At 43.6% G+C, this 19,791-nt stretch overlaps 1 protein-coding gene across 1 annotated transcript in view; it reads left to right on the forward strand.

Moving 5' to 3' along the window:
• Positions 1–4,606: 4,606 nt before the first annotated feature.
• The window catches only part of T265_00046 (hypothetical protein), a gene marked incomplete at both ends in the record, with an annotated part of 88,648 nt that continues 73,463 nt past the window's right edge, over positions 4,607–19,791 (forward strand). The window contains one exon of the mRNA XM_009163703.1: positions 4,607–5,060. Within this exon, the coding sequence (XP_009161967.1) occupies positions 4,770–5,060 (291 nt within the window). The remainder of the gene's footprint in view (positions 5,061–19,791) is intronic.

Raw genomic sequence — 19,791 nt, forward strand, 5'->3', positions numbered from 1 at the left:
ACGTCCTACAAATAGGATGCCAGCACAGCAACACGACACAACTCAACAGAGCTTCGCACGTCGCCCAGCTCGGAGCAGAGCCGCTCAGGATTTTTACGGCGTTTCACTCACAGATATCCAGGACTACGTGCGGCTGTTACAACAGCGAATAAGACACGAAACCTGCATTCGGATTTACAACAGGATTTATCAAACTGTACCTGCAAAACGATAAGTCCCTTGTTTGCATATATATCTATTGTAATAATTTTACTCAACAAGCGGACATTGTTAGTGCTCCCCGGTTTCTCGTTCGTATAACTAGTTTTCGGGTTCCGTTAGAGCATTAACATCGGCAGTGAAGTTGGAGACAGTGTCAACAATTCCGCCATTTAGCAACAAGCAAGAAGGGTCTCTTGTTCAACAAAATCACCTGCACGCTCCTCTGGATCCTAGTACGCGTCAAAGACAAGTGAATCATGAGCACTTGGGAATAACACGACAGATATCGCCCATGCAATATATTTTTTTTTCTTGTTGATACCCAAAGAGCTAGACTACGTTCTGCTAACAGACTAAAGTCTAACATTTATGACTATTGCTTCCACAGAACAACAAAATAAAAAAGCCAATGGTACCCTTCCGTTTGTTAACAACCGAGTTGTTACATTTCGCGATTTGCATAATCACTGTTTTGCTCGGTTCCTCACTTAACCTTGTCAAGAGCACTGTGCTTCCTTGCAATTGAGGATCGATGATTATTACCTGGCAGACCACTATGCATCCACATCGGCAAGCGTTGACCATCATATGCTATCGAGGGTATTGAAATAAGTGCAATTCATGCTGAGTTTGTAGTATTTTTTCGATCTATATGAACGTGTTTTTCAAAACTCGGTGTTTGGAAATCGCCCCTCCCTTCACATCACTTGCAGATCCTATGCGACAATGACCACTTGCACTTTGTTCTCGCCGAGTTATCTGACTGATATCCCAAAGTCCCACGTAGCTCCCAGTGGCACAGAAACAACAACAACAACAACCAGACTATCACAGTTTGGGAGTTAACTGATTCAAAAATAAGAGGTGGTGCCTAGACTAGTAGCGGACTAAGGCTACTCCCAACAGGGTATATTAAAGCATACCTGGAGACCACTTTTCTATTCACGACGAGTAAAGTGTCTCATATTTTGACTCACAGGGGAATTATAGGTCACTATTTATTTAGAATTGTAGGGAATCTAGCGTGAGCAAGTGTGATGCACTGAGTGAAAAACGGAGGCCTTCCGATGAGACAGTGTCATGAAGGTTCTCGGAAGGTTAGTTCAAATGGAAACCATAGAATCACGATTGTTGTTGTTCTACACTTCGGCTACAGCCTTTGGTTAAAAAATGGCTTTCAGAAAGGAGCGGTGATGTTCTTCTGAGCGCGGAAAGCTCAATGTGAAGTACATACGTCTACCCTCTAAAAGGCCCAATATATACCTTGCATCCGAGTGCTTGCCATCTAAAGTTAATTCAGTAACTTTTCTGCTGTAGTCATTTGAAATTTTTCTGCGGCTCATGTTTACAGTCGAGCACGGGTGATTGTGACTGTGTGTATAGCCCGCTTCCTTACGTATTACTTACGTATTACGTACGTACGTAATACGTACTACTAGAACGAAATATCTTATCCTTTTATCCAATAAGAGGGCGTATTCACTTGAAGCAATCACCGTTACCAACCCTATCTTGTCTCCAATCGCTGGCTGTGATGGCATTCTTCTTTAGTTCCAGTGTCTGATGTGCACTTTATCGGCATATTTTTCTAGAGTTAATCTACAATGTACTTTACGAAACCCGCTCGACAAAACTATCGTGTTTGTGCCACTTACCGTTTCCAGTCTATTGAGGGAATTATTTCTAATGAAAAATCAATTAAGTGGCCGTCTTTGTTGCCGTATTACTTATGTTATCAAGCTACCATGCTGCTAACAAGAAGTACTTATTTTCTTGAAGTAACCCACCGCTCATAAAGGTTTCTGAAAACCCTTCGATAGTCTATTACTAGTTCGGCCCTTCTAGGAACTCGCAATATAGGCGCAGCCCCCCTGAGTTCTCATCAACATTACGTTCTACTTGAATAATGCAATATATAATAATATAATGTGACGAGAGATTTGGTTGAGTTACCCATTAATAGCAGAGTAATTTACAAGGAAGTGTATTTCGCCCCAAACTGTACTTATCTCATAAAAAGTATTTGTCGGCACTGGAAAGATATTTGTGAATTGAACTTATATACTTTCTGGATAAGCTGAGTTGTTATAGTATCGGTTGCACTTTAGCCAACCTTTATTACGTTGGTAGAGTTATTAAACGCAGTACGACTTGTGTCTGGATGACTTGCGGTCATCCAGAGGCATCGTGCTTTTCATTTTACTTAAAATTTTGGCCCTTCATCATACATCCTTAAGACCTATTCATGGGTTTTCCTAATTAGCTTTCAAAACGATTTGGTTGTTCTCCGCTTTAGTTCAAACAGAGCTTATAGTCTATCCATACGATCTGGAAATCGTATGAAGTTCCGCGTTCGCTTGTTACAAGATGGCTGTATAAGATAGCAAGCACCAGAGACGTACCATGTTTTAGCTTCAGCTGGAGTGTCTTGGCAAATTGATGTCCATGAATGAGATCCTAAAGGACTTCAAGAGGTCGAAGTTGCAGCGTAACCTGAGCCAGTGACTACAAAAAGACCTGTTTGCGCACGTTCGTAGGAGCTCTAAACACAATAACTTGAGTCATTCCCTAGTGATACTGAGGTGTCTACCACCCAGGCCGTAGGAAGCCCCAGTTTGCTCAAGTCTGTTTACATGCCCTCAAGAACTTGAGCTTGAAGTCAAAAGCTTCCATTTCAAACTTCTCATTTTGCTCTGTGCTAGTGTCGATGATCTACACATTACGTCGTATCTGATTCTAGACAAACCACTTTCAAACAGTTGTCGTTACAACAAATTTTCATCATTAAATTTATTCCGAATACAGGTTGTCTGTGTGCTGATACCGTACTCTTGGTGCCTTCACGCAGGACTGGGGCTTGCCAACCAAACTCGCTTCGACCACTAACGATCCAACTACTAGGGACGATAAATTCCCTCAACCTATACAATGGCGTATGGCAGCACATGTGGACTGTTTGAAAACGGGCACTTTCTCCGCTCAGAAGCACAAAGAACACCACTTCCTGTGTAACGCGTCCACATCACTGGAAAGATGTTAGCCAGCTAAAGTCACGTTATCAGAACACTATGAATCCAGTCATGTCGAACTTGAGATAATTTGGCTGAGTTTATTCAGTCAATGAATCATGATTGTATTCTTCTGAAGAGACCACCTAATGAAGGGAACAACAGGTGGTGACATTTGAGATGAATAACCAGTTAATGGTAGAGGCAGCTGTGGGACACACCCTTTGCTTTGAACGTCAGACAACCGTTACTCAACCCTAGATGCGGGATATATGATTTTCAACCTGTGAAGTACATTCAGCGGCAAACGGCCGTATCTTGTTTACCTAGTGGGTCCAAAGAGCATAAATCAGGTCAACTACAACATGAAGGTGTAATGACAAAGAAAGTAAAGCATTGTGTGGGGGGTTTTCGGCACACTATGGCAACGAATCGCGTGGTCCTAATGTGTGTTGTGTTGGGTCGGTTGGAAAATAATAACTCCTGATGGGATACGGAATCACAACAGCTACTGGGCTTGTTGCTAGGCCTTCCCTATGTGCCATATGTACAGACAAACTTAACTGTACAACCACAATCTACGTTGTGTTTGTTTGCCATGCCCAAGAAACATCAAGTGAACTTTCAGCGGTATGGACAGTGCATCTAAGCAACCGATAGACAAAAAGGACAAGTTTGTGGTCCATTTTAGAAAGGTTCTTGATCAGAAATGGGGCGAAAAGTGGTTTGAGCTGAAAGTTGTTCTCTCCAAGCAATTCAGTTTCAACAGGAGCTTCATGGATCAGGCAGAAGTGGAGTCCTCTGCGAGATAGCCTTTTCTACGAGGCAATCTCTCCTGAAGCGATGGGTTCCCGTCCCCCACAGGATCTTAACCATCACACCTGCAGGATATGTCCTGGAAGTCCATTATGTCGGCAGAGTGGAGACGAATGGTGACTGAGAAGCCATAGGTAGGAAAACCTGTAATCGGTTGTTTGCGTTTGCCCAACATTTTGTCCACCTCTGTTCTCAAGGATTCCAATATGAAGAGGGTGGTTTGGCATAGTTTGTCACCAATTTCTCGATGTCATCTGTCCCTGTCGATCACTCATCACCCCTTCGGAGCAATCTGGATGGAATTACTCCCCCCTCACTTGTTTGGCGTGGTGTCCGATGGCGTACATGCACATGTGGCGCCCGTGGCAAGCGGCTGGGTTATCTGAGACCTAATTGGATGGCGCGGTTAGCCGACCAGCCAATAAAATGATAGCTTACACTGATCGCAGATAAGTCAGCCACACAGCTAGGTAAAGTGATCCGTGTCGCCGGCGTGCGTCCGTGTATGCACCGTGCGCATGTATGTGCGTACGCGTGAGTGTGGGTTGGCAATTTGTTCGCGCTGTGATATCAGCAGGACACGAGAAGTTTGCGTGTGCGTCATTTCAGGCCAACACAGTGCATGTTGACGGAGCTGCGTAACCGGGCTTGACCAGTCGCGGACAGTGACATCGCAAAGCAGCTTCCACACGGCTGCGAACACCTTTATGTCACAGTCCACCGAACCCCAATCCACTCGGTAGAATGGAGTCTCCGTCGAACTCAGCGGGTCAGATAATGATCACCAAAGATAACTTAACCAGTCCATACCAAAGAAACTTGTCAACATCTTCCTCATCTTCGATTCTCGTTCACGTACTTCGATGTTGTGAATGTGGTTTCGAAACCATTGTCCGCGATCGATTTGATACACACAATCCCTGTGCGAACACGATTGACTCATTTCGATTGTATACCTGTTCGCGTTGTGGGGCTTGTTCTACTTCGCAGACGCTGATGAACGAACACGGCGACTTGTGTCATCCGGAGCAAACGGTAAGTGATTGTTAGTCAGAAATATGGTTATGGTGTGCTCGTTTTTGTAAATGGAATTCTTTAGTATTAGCGGATCTCAGAATCTCATTACGATTGTTACGAATACAAGGTGATACCAGCAAAATAAACAATATGCCCCTCCATTATTACAGGTTCCTTGCACAGCTGGTATACAGTGATTAACTTGCAACCTCCCCCGTGGGAGTTGTGGTTATAATTCCGTTATTAAAAGTGAGGAGGCCTGTAGCCGAAATGGACTGGAAACTTCAAAGTAGCTCTAACCTACGACGACTGATGAGCAGATGGATTTTTGTCGAGCCCAGGTGGTAATGAAAGGGTGGCCACATGGTCACAACTATCGTCTGGGCAAAAGTTCACTTCAAGTAATTGCGCCATGTTAGCTCAAAAGTTTTTATCACGCTCACAAAAGCCTGGTAGTCTCTGTTGGAGGGAGTCTTATTGATCATAGGCATAAGCTTCAGGGCGTGGATATTTGACCAATCACATAAGATGGATGTTTCAAACATGCTTTCTTCCGCCCCGTATGTTCTATCACAAAAAGGTGACTTATGGAGTACATGGTGATTTTACGTGGTATTACCAGTTACTACGCTCGACTGTTCGGTTTTCGAGAGTACCGTTGTTCCTGTGGATTTTGTGATACTCACCGAATATGGTTTTTTTTTCTGCGTGCCCAGTTGATGGCCTCATAATGACCAGCACACCCAAACGTCCAACGGGTCGATCTAATCGACCAGACAAATAGGGCCGAAGTATATGAACAACAACAGACAATATTGATGAAAACGATCTGATGCTAGCTGTCCACATACTTGGAACTGCTCATCAACCAAGCTGGTAAACTGGGTGCTACAGGTGAGGAGGCGTGTGTAAACGTGTGGTACGAACGTCCTAACTCGCGGAAAGTAACCCACATGTACAATGAACTGTAGACACTACTCAAGTGGCCAGCGGAGGGGGGTTGATATACACAATTAGCGGACGCTACTTTATATGAATTTAGACAGGTTTCGGGGACTTGGTGAGTCGGAATTATCATCCTAATCTTTGCTGTATCCATTCTGGACGCCACAATGACCAAGGGGGTGGGTGTGAATCCACTGGGATACCAGTTTATCGGTATTTTCCTCAGTATACAGAAGAGTGGATTTTGGTGGACTAATTAATGGATGGCGATCAGTATGCAGTATCAAGCCACTGTCACTGACACAAATAAACCAAATGATGTCTTATCAGGCTAAGCCATTCAGCGGTAGAATAACGGCACTGCTAGCTGAGGTCCTATTCTCAGGAGCTTCAGAGGAACAAAATTTGCCCAACGGTATCGGTTCAAACTATGTAAATTCATCAACTCAGGGTGGCGGATGGGTTGTCGACCTTTGGAAGACGAGCTATCAACTTCTCCACGCCAACACTGGGCGTTCCGTGTGCATCGTTTGAACCATACCGTTTTCGTGGTGACTGTGGACAGCTTAACCGATACTGAGTTTGTTGTTTGCAAAAGTCTCAACCCCAAAGTTAGTGGAGGAATGAAGTACTACTACTACTTTCGAGAAATACACTCATTTGCAAATCAATTTGGTTTTCACGAAAGACTCAACTGAATCTCTCGATTATGATATTCTACAACTGAATGTGCTGCACACAGGCCGCCTCATGATTCAGTTGGCACGATATTCGAGATATCGCAGTATAAGCATAAGGTTGACGGAAGCTCGGGGACTGCGCCTACCTGATGAGCCCTAAGAAGAGCGAAACCGGTCGTGGGCTGTTGAAGAGTTTTCAGCAATCTTGTGAGTAGTTTCCTTTATAAAAATACTACTACTACTATTCATTTTCCCAACACATGGTTTTAGTTTTGACCAGTCGTCTGAAGTTTTCTATTTGGGTTTGTCAGTTCTACTGCGAGCGTGCACTATCGACTGACTCTGAAGCTTCACAACTTGAGACACGCCACATTATTTTCGTCCAATAGCGTGTTCCCGATTACAGCCACCCTACAAACAGTCCGTCCCAAATTTTCCTTGTCCATCTTTATTTTCGTTTCATTCGGTGAACACTGCATCACTGAAGAGTATTGTTGGGGTGGTAGGACTATCCCACACCGGGGGGCGGGTGGGTAGACATGCAGAGATTCATTTGTCAATGTAGCTATAACGGATGGTGGACAGTCGATTTTCTGGGATTGTTTGCTTTTATCCGTCGATTTTTTCTTCTAGTCATACAAACCGAAGCATGATTTGTTCTTGCTATGAAACCAGAAAGTCTTCGGAAGCAAAATAAGCGAATTGCAGATAGAATGGGCGGGCATGCAGTTTGATTAGTGAGAAAATAATCTGGGCAATAGGTATGCGGCAAAGTGAGAGTGCAGTCAGTGGGTGCAAGACGTGGTCCCGAGCAGTTTTGAGTGATTTCAGACAAAAGTTTGCGCTAGTAGATTCGGTCCTTGTTTAGAGTAGATGAGAACTGAGAATATCACTATCTCAGTTCTGAGGGATGCTTGATGCTCATTCGAATCAGCTTATGATAATACTTAGTTATCACTTCAGTCATATTTGTCCAGCTGAACGCTATAGAACCTAATGAGTAAACGAAGTAGTGAAATGCTTAGTTGGATCTAAAAAAACATCCAAAGAACTCGTTTTTTTTAGCAAAAATGCATGGCACTCTGCGGTGTATCGCTGAAACTACTGTTGAACTTGGGAACTTAACTTCGATAGTATATCAGGTGGAATGGCGACCCGAATAGTAGATGTTTTTGGATGCCGCGCGTTTATGTCAGGCTTTCAGTCTCAATTGCCACTTTATCGGAACCGTCTGATGTTGAGACGGCAGTCAGCTCTCAGACGGGGGGGGGGGTTCTGTGGGAACTTGCAAGCTAACGTTCCTAGGTGCGTTGCTGTTTCCTTTGGTGGAATAACATCAACACAGACATGGGCGTTTTCACGGACTTTGCGGTAAGCTGGTTAGTCTATGTGGTCAGTTGAATTCATAGACAGATTCGCTCGGCGAGCACACTGGGACGAATTTCCGTTAGTGTGTCATTTCCTGGTCTCATCGGCCTTACCTTTAGGTCGCACCTGTCGTATCTTTGGGATCTGTTTTGGGCTATTCGGGATAATGAGCAGTTTGGATGCATGAATTGGAAAGAATAGATTATGTACATATGCTCCACTTTTACAAAACTACCCATCTACCTTTCCTGCACAGCTTCAGAAAGATTTCGAGTGAAAGAAATGGTCGCTATAGGAATTGAATGTTATTTAGAATAGGTCATCGTAGGGGAATGCGGAGTGCAGCACCAAGGCCGTTTTCACAGCGATGCATATTGGTGAATCAGACTTTATGTAATGTCAAGTCTCTTCATATCTGTCAGTTTACTTCCCAACCTCCACTTTTTGAAGACTTTCACTAACTTCCAAAGTGAGTGCTTTCTTGTCTCGTGCTTTCAGTGCGAATGCTTCTCCATGTGCCATACGGTACAGAGAATATCAGTAAGTCCGGAGGCCAGGTTGCAAATTCATAGATGATTTGATCAGGCTGTTGCCGAATAATATTTATGGGCTATGCCAATAGTGACACAATGGCGCCCTGTGATATCGATTGTCAATAAAGGTGAATCCGGTCTGTATAGATCTGTGTTGTCAAACTGGTTCGGTCTAAATATCCTTCTCCCATGATAGAAAAGTCGAATACGTAGTATCCCGAATGTGACTACCCAACTAAACACCTTGCACCGTGACTAAATAAGTCAAAATGCACATTCATTTCGCGGATTCTTTACAGCATAAGAGAACATGCCAAAAGCGAGATTTTGTGTTGAGTGACCTACCCAAATGCGCAGATCAAACTGTAGTGGTTCCCCTATTTTGGTCCCATTGCTGACATAATCGTTGTCTCGATTTTTGGTTTTACGTAGGATAGTACATTTTTCATCTGACCGAATTCGGCTGTTTTGTCATGAAAGAGTAAACTGTCGTTTATGCATACACGTTAGTCTTTCATTCACAATCCACCCATGTACCCCCAGAACGCATCAGTTTCAAACTAAGCTTTTGGAGTCAAAAGTCCCGCCCTGGACGCTGATCAGTGTTTTTTACACTGAGGACGGCAGTAACATGGGCTCAAGTCTTCGGATTTGAAGATGAACGTATTTTGAATTAGAAGAGGGTCGTAGCTGTTGAGAGAATTTGGGCAGAAAAGCATTCAGAGGGGACCGTTCTAAAGGGAGTTGTTAGGTGGGGGGTCTCACGTTGATAATCGGTATTCCTTCCCACTTCTTAGCCTCCACTAAATACAACTCATTGTAGTGCGTTCAAGCTTGAGTAGTGCAAGTGAAATAAGGGAAAGGAGGATGGTTTCTCAATAGTTCCTCACAAATGACTAAGGGGAAATGGTTGAATTTTAAACCGCCTGCTCGATTAACACATAACCAATGGATACATGGTCGACAACTCTCGTATCGCTTCGAGCAACCAGCCCACTACCAGCATCCTCTAGAATATTCTACATACATATCTCTGAGTATTCCTATCTAACTATGATCCAATTTTTGTGCTGAGAATAGCGGGACTAGTTTGGACAGTCTACTGGTTTGGAACAAATCAGTTGAAGACATAGGATAAGGAGTATACAGTCACTGTAAAGCTGTTATCGAACTACAATGTAATAAGCAGTTCTGCGCCTGGTCTGGGGTTCGAGCCTGACCACAAACGACACTGACACCTTGCCGTTTGTTCACTTAACCGAACTGAAAGAAAGTGTCGGAAATTCAGTTGCCTTGACTGATTAAAAACCAGATCTTTGCTGAATCTCATTTCAGTCTGTACAACCACAAACTGCGTTGTGGTTGTTTGCCATGCCAAAGAAACTTCAACTGAACTTGCAGTGATTTCCGTTATGGATAATGTATCTAAGCAACCATTAGACAAATAGAACAAATTTGTGGTCTCTTTTAGAAGGTTTCTTGAGCAGAAATGGGGCGGCAAGTGGTTTGAGCTGAAAGTTATTCCTCTTCAACATCCTAGCTAACTTGTTTGTCGGAATCCATTAGATCGTTCTATACTTCTGGATAGTTGTAAGCTAGTTTCTTTATTAAATTGTGCTGAATGTTGTCATTGTTGCTAACAAAGACATGCAGCTAGGCCAAAACAATTTAGCCACCAAATATACGAGAACTGTTCAGGTTAAGGATGACGATTGTATCTGGATGTACTCTATCAATCGTAATCAAGGGAGGTTTCAGACCGATCCAAGACCTAGCAAGTGCTTCTCAGAATAGCAGCTACGAGCTTGATTTCTATGACTGCCAATCGAATCTCTCGTGAACTGTCGCAGGAGCTCAATAGCTGCTAGTGAGTATCGCCTAGGGAGTTATTCGGCAACCTCGATTTTACTAGACGTTCAACACTTACATGCTGCCCCTGTCGCCATACGGTCGGCTACATATTTGGCCTATGCTCATCCAAACTGTCACACATGGTACATTCATTCTTTTAGATAGTTTACAAGGACTTGAGCCAAAGTTTCAGGTCACTCTAGTGAATTAATCACTTCGAACTTCGAATTAACCTCACCGCTTATTTTCAACCTCAAGTGAACTCGTTTACTTTCCCCATCAACTTATGCTTCAGGAATACCAACGGAAACTATGTGTTTCTCATTCCTCGGTGAACCAACTCAGTAGAGTCCAGATGCTTATCTCATCTGTAATCCTATCAGAAAAGCTGTACAGGCAAAAAAACGTGGACTAGATTTGAAAACAAAACAGGTCAGGCATGAACCTCTGGCTTCTTGAAATTCTTAGGCTGGGATTTAAATGGTGTGATTGTAATGGTAGAATTTTCCAGTGTTCACTATCAACGGCTGTACGTTATCCTTAGCAGGGCCGTAATGCTTGAATTTTCCCAGTTGTAGATAGGTCGGTATGTTGTCTTTGCTAGGAGGGGGAGACGAGGAACGGGATAAAGGGAGACTGTGATCGAACTGTACTGAATCGGAGAGAAAACTGTCAGAACATCACGCATTCCGAGGTTTTACGATCTTTGCCGCCACGTCCAGCGAACAATCACGCGACAATGAAACGGTTCGTCCCCACCCAGTGGGTCGGAAGCTGTGACCTGATGCACAAATCGCCTGCCTATTCAGCCCAGTCGAACGTGTAGTTCCCATACACACCCGGGGAGGGACCAGGTGGTCGGTCGGTACAGCGCATACGCACGCCAAGTGTATTTTCCGAACTAAGGACGACACACCTGAATGCTGTCCATCAAGTGCGCTATAAATTCAAGTGGTTCATACGCTGCTAGAATAATAGTAATAATAATAATCTTGTGATAGCGTGCGTCAGCGAAGCACAAGAACAACCGAACGATGTTCATCCACAGCCGCCGAGTGATAATAAAATCCGCACATTCTTCTGCTCCAATTTTCAAATAGAAGCGACATATGCGTCCGGGAACATGCGCAGTGTGTGCACGGAGCGAGCACTTTATGTGCGATAAAGTCTGTCTGCTTTATCTGTCGAGTTCCAGAATACATAAAATCCACTGGATCTGAAGGGCCAAGTGCGCGAACCGATTCTGAAGGGTTCTAACAGGGTTTGTTGTTACCGTTAGTGATAGGATGGTATTGACTCTGCATATGGGCTCCACTACCTGAGAGTCCTGGGTAACAACGTTCTAACACATAACAATCAAGTTGATTTTAACCTAAGTTTTATCATCCTTTTTGTCAATATTTCACGTCAATGCCTGTATATCAATAGATGGGATCAAAACCAATCAAGGACGGCACAGTTAATTCGAAGAACCTGGTCGAGCAGCCCTAGAATCTGACAAGACTAAGCTTTCAAAGTACCTCCTCGGGAACACAGTGTTATCGTTCAATTTAGATTTCATCCTGTCGGTGAAGCTAATCTATGATGAAAAGCCGAGGACCCCTATACAGCTGATTCATCCTTATCGGGAATCGTGAGCAGCGCACATCCCATGGAACTTCAGGGAGTTTCGAACCAGCGGATTCCCGGGTTTGGACGGAATATAGCGCTGCTTATCCTTCACTCACGGAATCCACATCACCGGATTGCGTGGTGACTAGTTCCTCAAGTGAAAGAAGTTTCACTTATCTTTTGAAAGTACTCTTCCTCTGAGTTACTTAGTCGCTGGCTCTCTATTCAACTGGTTTTCTTCTGTTCTCAGTTTGACAGATAACTCCACAGTGCGTTGGTTTCAGGGGCCTGAGTCAAACCAGTACACGCATGAATATTTCACGTTTTCCATGTTCGCCCATGAATGCCCAAGTGTTAGGTTTTCGGGTAGTAGATGCGTCATGGAAACATAGCCCACCCAGCATAAGAAGGTGAATGGCTGACAACCTAGCAACCGATTCGATATTCGAATTTCATTGTCCAGGCAACAGGTGTATGTTGCGTTTGCGTTGACAACGCTGAATTCCAGTCGGTTGGGCTAGGGGCGGTGGGTTGTGCGGGTGGGAGGGGACTGGACTTACACTGAGATTTCCAGGTGGCCACATATTGCGCACAGAACTGGGTTCATCTAATTTCCTTTGCATTTGAACAGTCCTGAGTGGTTGATGAATTTTAGTGAGTAGATAATTCGGCTAGCAGAATCTACGTCACGAGAATTGCATATGGAATGGCGATTTTGAACACTGTGATGGCTCTCCATATGTGCTTTTCCAGCCTGAATCTTCTGAGTGCGATTAGACAACCCCAAACGAACCCGACCTAGGTCACTAAGTCTTATCTCGGCCTAGACTTCCACGTGAGGGACTTTCGTTTCTGCAAATATGCTATAAAAACTCCTAAAGAGATTCAAGAAACAGGAAAATGGTCGTACTTCCGGGAGGGAAGGAGTTTAACTGAGACAAGCACAAGTTTTTAAGTAGAAAAGATGCCGCGTTGTTGTTCAACTCGGCTGTAAGTGAAGGAAAATCAGTGTGGGGTGGAAGATTCAACGATGAATTCAGGACGGACTTAAAAAATGTAGCTTACATTTCTCTTTGGAAGGACCGCAAAAAGGCCTCGATGCAGTTCGCTGCGGAAGTACAGGCTGAAAGTGGGTAGTTTTAAGTTCTATCCGAATCCGTACGCAATAAGATAGGCATGTGTATTGTAAAATCACTTAAAAATGCATAGACTACTGAGCGTTTCGAATAGCTGTGAAGATAGTCAGTCTTAGCAAGATATCGAGTAACCTTAGACTTTTTCCGGACTCACGAAATACCCTGGTAGCTGTAACGACTACCTCCTCTACGATATGGCATATTCCGAACCATCAGGCATTTCCGTTTTCCGAGCTTGTACTCAGGATTAGCAGCGCATAGAATGTTGATGCTCTGTTTTCTCAGGGAACATTTGATCTAACGCATCGATGTCCTCCAGGTATGGTTAACCATTAGGGTTTTTAAAAATTGATACGACGTATATTTCTAAGACTGTGGTATAATGGGCATTCCTCTAAGGAACAGTGGGAACACTGTCCAAGACTTCCGGAGAAGCAGACCCTGATGGGGCGCTATAACATGGCGCCACGGTGCTCGCCTGTCAATTAAACTGCATCGGAATACAGCACTTACGTCCTTTCTTCACTTTCGAAGAAGGAGCTACGTGCTGTGTGGGTCTATTTTCCATGGCTGAAATTTAGGGCCTTATTTGATGAGGTGGACAAAAGCGACTAGTGTGGGAAGGGGGTCGAATCTGTTTCCGTACCAGGGATTCGCTGCCAGTGCAGCCTCTCTTTCATGATGGAAACAACTCTAGGATTGCCCATTTTTATTCTTTCAGATGCGGGAATATCTATGACATTGAAGAACAGCTCTACTCATTATCATTTTTCTATTGGTTTTCATAAGTATTGCATTATTTGAATTGTTTTTTGAAACCAGAGACCCGTGGTATTGCTCACTAGGCAGTAGAAACTTAATGGAGTACGCTAGTAGCATGGTAGCAGCCTACTGATAATATGGCAAAGCTGTCTTTTTCAGTAAGTTGCTTGGAGTTAAGTTAGTGCGGTCGCGTTTTAGGGTAGATCCGTTGACTACTTGTGATGGTGATTAGCGCTGTGCTGAGTAGTTAGAATGATTTTACCGTATGGACATCCTCAAACCAGTTTGAACAAACTGAAAACTTGCTTGAACGCGACTCCGTCATTGTAAACAACTGTTTGCTGAACAAAAGTCTACGTCGAACCACGACTGTACTTCGTCACGTGATACGGCTTCTGGTGGCCCGTATAGGTTGATCAAACGATCAAACAGTTGTTATGCTGGGTCAGCGAATGAGCAGATTGTTCATACTTTCCTTCAGCGGTTTTTCATTCAAGCATCAACAGGTATCGTCCACTGGAAAATGAAGTGATTTTTTCGGAATTTTTGATTTTAGCATTTACGAACTGTTGGTTCCTTTAACAGAGCAAAATATGGCACTTTTGAATAAACATTTTAGAGAGTCAACTGTAGATCACTTGATTTTGTGAACCGCAGGGGATGTTGGTCCTCTGTGACCCGTTAGATGACTTTTTAAGTTTTCAGCTTTCACTCAAGTGAACCTCATAGCTATCAGCCAGTTACAGTTGCCTCCACCTGCGAAAATCTACTCGGTATATTTTCGAGCCGGAACTAGAGAGGATCTGACTATCATCTGGAATAGATCTGACCCGACAGTTTTTGAAGTAGTCAAAGTCGAATTAGGTGGAGCCAATTGATGTCTTTCCGGGCCATACACTGCCCGCAGCATTAATATAGGCGGTTATATATTTCAGTGGTTTCATTGGAAATAAAAAACCCTAGTGTCTAGGGATTTTTTTCGAATACTCACGAATGTCTGAAGGTACTACTTTTACTATTCAGTTTCATTTTTCGATAACTCACCATTTGGTCGCAGGGTATGCTGTAGTCGTAAGACTGCTGCGTGTTTTCGAAAACTTCTGTTAGTAATCTAAATTGCTTTAGTGAAAGATGCACGTGCATAATGAAATTGCTGGAACTGGGAGCTGATGAGCGCCGTTGGTCCGGGTATTTCGAAGCTATGATACTAGCAGAGATAGAGCTTGTGACCAAAAAGCGAGCATAGTCCCGCAAAACAGAATGTGAATCTCAAATGAGATTGAAGCCAACTCGGTGGACATGCATTGAAAACGGACCTGATCTTACAGCTCACGATCGGAGATGAAGCACAAACCATGGAAAATTAATTACAGTCACGTCGGTTCAGAACTCAGTGAAATTACTCAGCAACATGTCGTTTCATATATCTGTTTGAAGACACAAATTCAAGTCGTACAAACTTCATTTGTGATAGTGACTTAGGACGTTGAAAGTACGTGACAGTCTGTCCGCGCATCTGTAAGACTCAGCACAGTATTCAGCGTTTCAGAGTTTTCATAGCTTTGCGAGTATTTTCAAAACAGGAGATGTCAGTAATCCAAATCGATCAGTTACTTTGCTATTAAGTAATATAGTTATTTGCATGATTTAGCGAAATCTTGGAAAATTCGTGAAGTTTGATAACTGGGCTGAATTAGCATCAGTCCACGCAAACTATGTTTCAGGAACTGTTCAAAGTAGCCTGATGGGTTCAGTTATGCGTCTGTGAAACGGAGAGAAATATTACGCTGTTGTTTCTATCGTTTGTTCAGCTGTCCACATCTAAAATGGCTTACAGAACGTTTGCTGCATACTAAAACTGCTGTCCCCTGTTTGACCTTCGGTTCCTTGTAATAGACGAACCGCCTATGGATACCAGTACAGGCAAGTCAAAGTTTTTAGGAAAATTAATGAGTTCCAAGTTCTTAGTGAACAGCCTAGTGGCGAGTGATGAAGCGAGTGACAAATATAAATATGGCCTTATTCATTCACCAAAGGTCTTAACTGTTTCAGACATAATGGCATTTTTTCAACCAGTGATGATGCAGTAAAACATAAGATTTCCTTCTAAATTTGAAGAGCTACTCTTTGGAGACGGTTGTTTGGCGTGTCTATTTGCACGACGACGATTATTTCTGATAATGGAATTCTTTTCGTGAAACAGGTACGAGCAATAAGCGGAATATTCGAACATGGTGAGGCTTCCCACGCACAGATTCACTCGATTAAAACGGATCACACAGCCACCCACTCAAACCCAGCGTGAAGCCAGACGGCTTTTTGACAGGCATTGGCGCACTGTAATCATCCACCCGACCAGCCAACCCCATTGGTCTCGTCAATACAAGACGACAGCCCGGGATTGACGGGCGACGTTAGTCGAAGCTGAATAGAAACGGTTTGTATGTGGTCCGTCGCTGTGGCTCCGCCCACCCCTCATCATCTGCCCATCTGTCCCAGCAATGATCCCTCGCTAGTATCAACGTCTTGATTCTTGACTCGAAAATGCACGCACGCACGCATATAGTAGACCGTCACAATTCAAGCATTCGTGAGAAAGCCACCAGTTGTCCGCTGACTGTTGTATGCAATTTTGTTCCAGGTGCGAAGACTAGGAAGATGAAGACAACACCCCCTGAACATGCGCTCGAATGGATCTGATTTCACGAAATACCAAATTGGTCGCAGGGTGTTACTAGCCTTCGAACAGCGGTGGTAACGGGCTTGGGACGGGAAAAGCGGCGACGAGATGCAGAAGTGTCTAGAGAGTGGTTCGGTGACAGGTCTACAAAGTCCGCATAGAGCATGTTGAAAGGAGTAACAAGGATAGTGAACGGTGTAGAGCGAACCAACTTAGATTCCGGTTGGTATAAACGAAACAACCGTTGTGTGCATTGCGCACACTAGCTTGTTGCCAGGTGCACACTAATCGCCATTTACTCCATTTACCAAATCAACAGTATTTGACTTTAAGGTGCATGTTCGCTCATTCAGACGACAAAAGAGGGTTGTTTTGGTTTATTTTTACGGAGTTATTCGTCGTTCAGGTGCTTACCATGAACCCCGTTTCCTATCCAGGGCGACCTGGCTCGGCTACAGGAGTCCAAAGACTCACTGAATGTAAGTATCACAGCTCACTAGGCCGTAAATGAATGATAGACTTTCAGGTGTTTTTCTAGCGAGTTTCCAGCTCCACCGTTTGTCGTAGGGATGATCAAGCTATGAACCCATCTTCCTCAGTAAACCTATTATCTTAGAGAGAGGGAGAGAGAGCGGGTCTCCACTGCGAATAAACCCATTTATTGAGGGTCTCCACTGCGAATAAACCCATTTATTTGGTGAACAATCCTTCCATTTTTCTCACAATCTAAATAGTGACCACTATGCAGATCCAGAATTGAGGTTTCAAGCGATTTTGCAACTGGAATTTGTGTTCCATGTGATCAGAATGAGAGGTTTTAACAAACGGTTCTGGCCCACGAATACGAGCACCATAGATGTGGTATTTGATTAACACGATCTGAAGTATGATTGAGCTGTAAAATATACCATACTGAAATTGCGCCCCGGTGTTATCTTCGGAGTTTTTTCTCAAACAAGCTATTTTTCTCAAGGAAGCAGTCAAATGATAGGGTGATTACAAACACCACAGGCAAATGCTTTCGAATAGTTTGCAGACTGAATTGCTAAGGTCATGCTTTTCTCAGAGCCCTGTCAGAGATGGCTGGGATAGGTCGGGACAACATTTCAACCCCAAGATCCTCTTTTACTTTCTCTTGGAGAAACACAGAGCTCTTAGGTCTACCATAGATTATTTCTACCTTGTCACATTAGCTTTGAGGTCCTTCAGTGAGTTCTAACTCGATGCGATGGATGACTTTCTTCCGGTCTAATCAACCCGCTTCTATCCTGTTTACGGCGCTCGCAGCTCTCACAGGCCTAAACGTCCTACGTTTGTAACAATGGACTCATGAGAATAGTTGTGCTCAGATATCTGTTTGTGTGGTAAGATAACTGTAAGCAGACATACCTCACGAACAGAACCGACTCAGCGGGAGGTCCAGTTTTGTGAGAAACGGCACAAACTAAAAAGAAGGAAGTTGAAGTTGTGGTGTTGTCTGTGAGATCGATGGTAGCATTACACTGAAAATCGTTGATGAGGGAGAGATGACGAAGAGAGTCAGCGACCATTCGTGTCAGGGGGTTTAGTTTTATCTTGTTCGGTAAATATGGGGATCAGTTGCTCTCAAGTAATCCGCTTAATTTTAACATGGTTTAACAGTTTTTCACAATAAGCAGCCTTTTTATCCCCAGTTGTCCGTGTATAGGTTTTTCATAATCGAGTCTTTGTTTTTAAAACCGTATGCCGATCTCAATCCAGTTGCAAGAATGACTTAAGATGCATTAGAAGGTGCCAGTTGAACGTTACCTGGATGTTGCTGAATTGACGCTCACAAATTCCGCCTCACAAATTCACAACCATTCCACCTAAATTACTGTATCGCCTGAATTGAAGTGGGCAGATGTCGAGCCATCTGAGACTTGACAAACAAACTATTCATACGAAAGAAAGTTTGAAAGATGAAGCCCGTTTAGCGCAGGCTTGTATTTACTACGGTGCGTTTGGAACCAAGAACACACCAGAATTGAATGATACTGCCAAGTATGTCTCAAAGCGGGGTACTTATTTCGTTCAAAAATGCCCCAGTATACTACTTGTGTGAGCACAGTGTGCCCCATTGGATAGCCACTGCATTTTGAAGAGACGTGCGGGGACCTTATATCCAATGCACCGCTTAAAATCATCCACAGAAGATGCTTCGCAGTGAAGACGTTCAGCAGATGTCCTGGAGAAAGGCAAATGACTGGATTCTAATAAAACAGACAAGAAGAGCATGATCACCGTATGTTTTAAAAAAGGATTACGTCAAAAAATTAAATGCGAATGTTCAGCGGGAAGGCCACTTTGAAGCTTCCCTGATCACGCATTCGTCACACCAGTTGATATCTCCTAGAGTCCTCTACTCACTTTTCAGTTGCTTTCCACCGAATTATAGCTAAAATGTAATCCGCAGACAAATATAAGAAGTTACCCGTTTTGTCATCCACACGAGATTATTTTATCATGTGGTGCTTATCTTCTGGATAATGAGTTCCTGCAATGTCTTTTGTCCAAATTGAACAATAATAAATTATAGCGCTCAGCAAACTGCTTGAAATATTTATATTTTCCCGACTCACTGAACTTTCCAGTGCTTTGATGACCTCATGGTTTTTCCTACACTGGTGTGTCAAGCCGAAAAGTCAAGACTGGATAGCTGGTGAATTTATCACAGTCCCTCCCGCTTTAATTTCTTAGAAAATCGTGTCCAGTTGCAAAATAAAACAAAATACAACATAAAACTGTAAAATAAAATAGAGTTATAAGTGTAAGGTGCTACTCAAAGGGTTGCTGAAAATTCTTCGACAGCCCACGACCAGTTTCGCTCTTCCTGAGGCTCAGATAGGCACAGTCCCCGAGTTTACGTCAACCTTATGTTCTACTTGCACCCAAGTTGCACGGAATTAGCGAAAATTAGTTTTTTTTGCGAAACAGTCACTTGGAACCCAGCTGAACCTCTCGTTTATGGTGTGGGCCGTCAAAGAATTTTCGGCAACCTTAGGAGTATTGTATTACGTCTATACATGTGTCGCGATATCCCGAATATCGTACCAACTGAAATATGAAGCGGCCTGGTGCAGCACATCCACTTGCTTAAAAAATCGTAAACGAGAGATTCAAGTGGGCTCCGGGTAAATCTCTCGCAAAACCAAATTGGTCTGC

The sequence above is a fragment of the Opisthorchis viverrini genome, assembly GCF_000715545.1.
Source record: "Opisthorchis viverrini unplaced genomic scaffold opera_v5_1, whole genome shotgun sequence".
Taxonomy (NCBI): Eukaryota; Metazoa; Platyhelminthes; class Trematoda; order Opisthorchiida; family Opisthorchiidae; genus Opisthorchis; species Opisthorchis viverrini.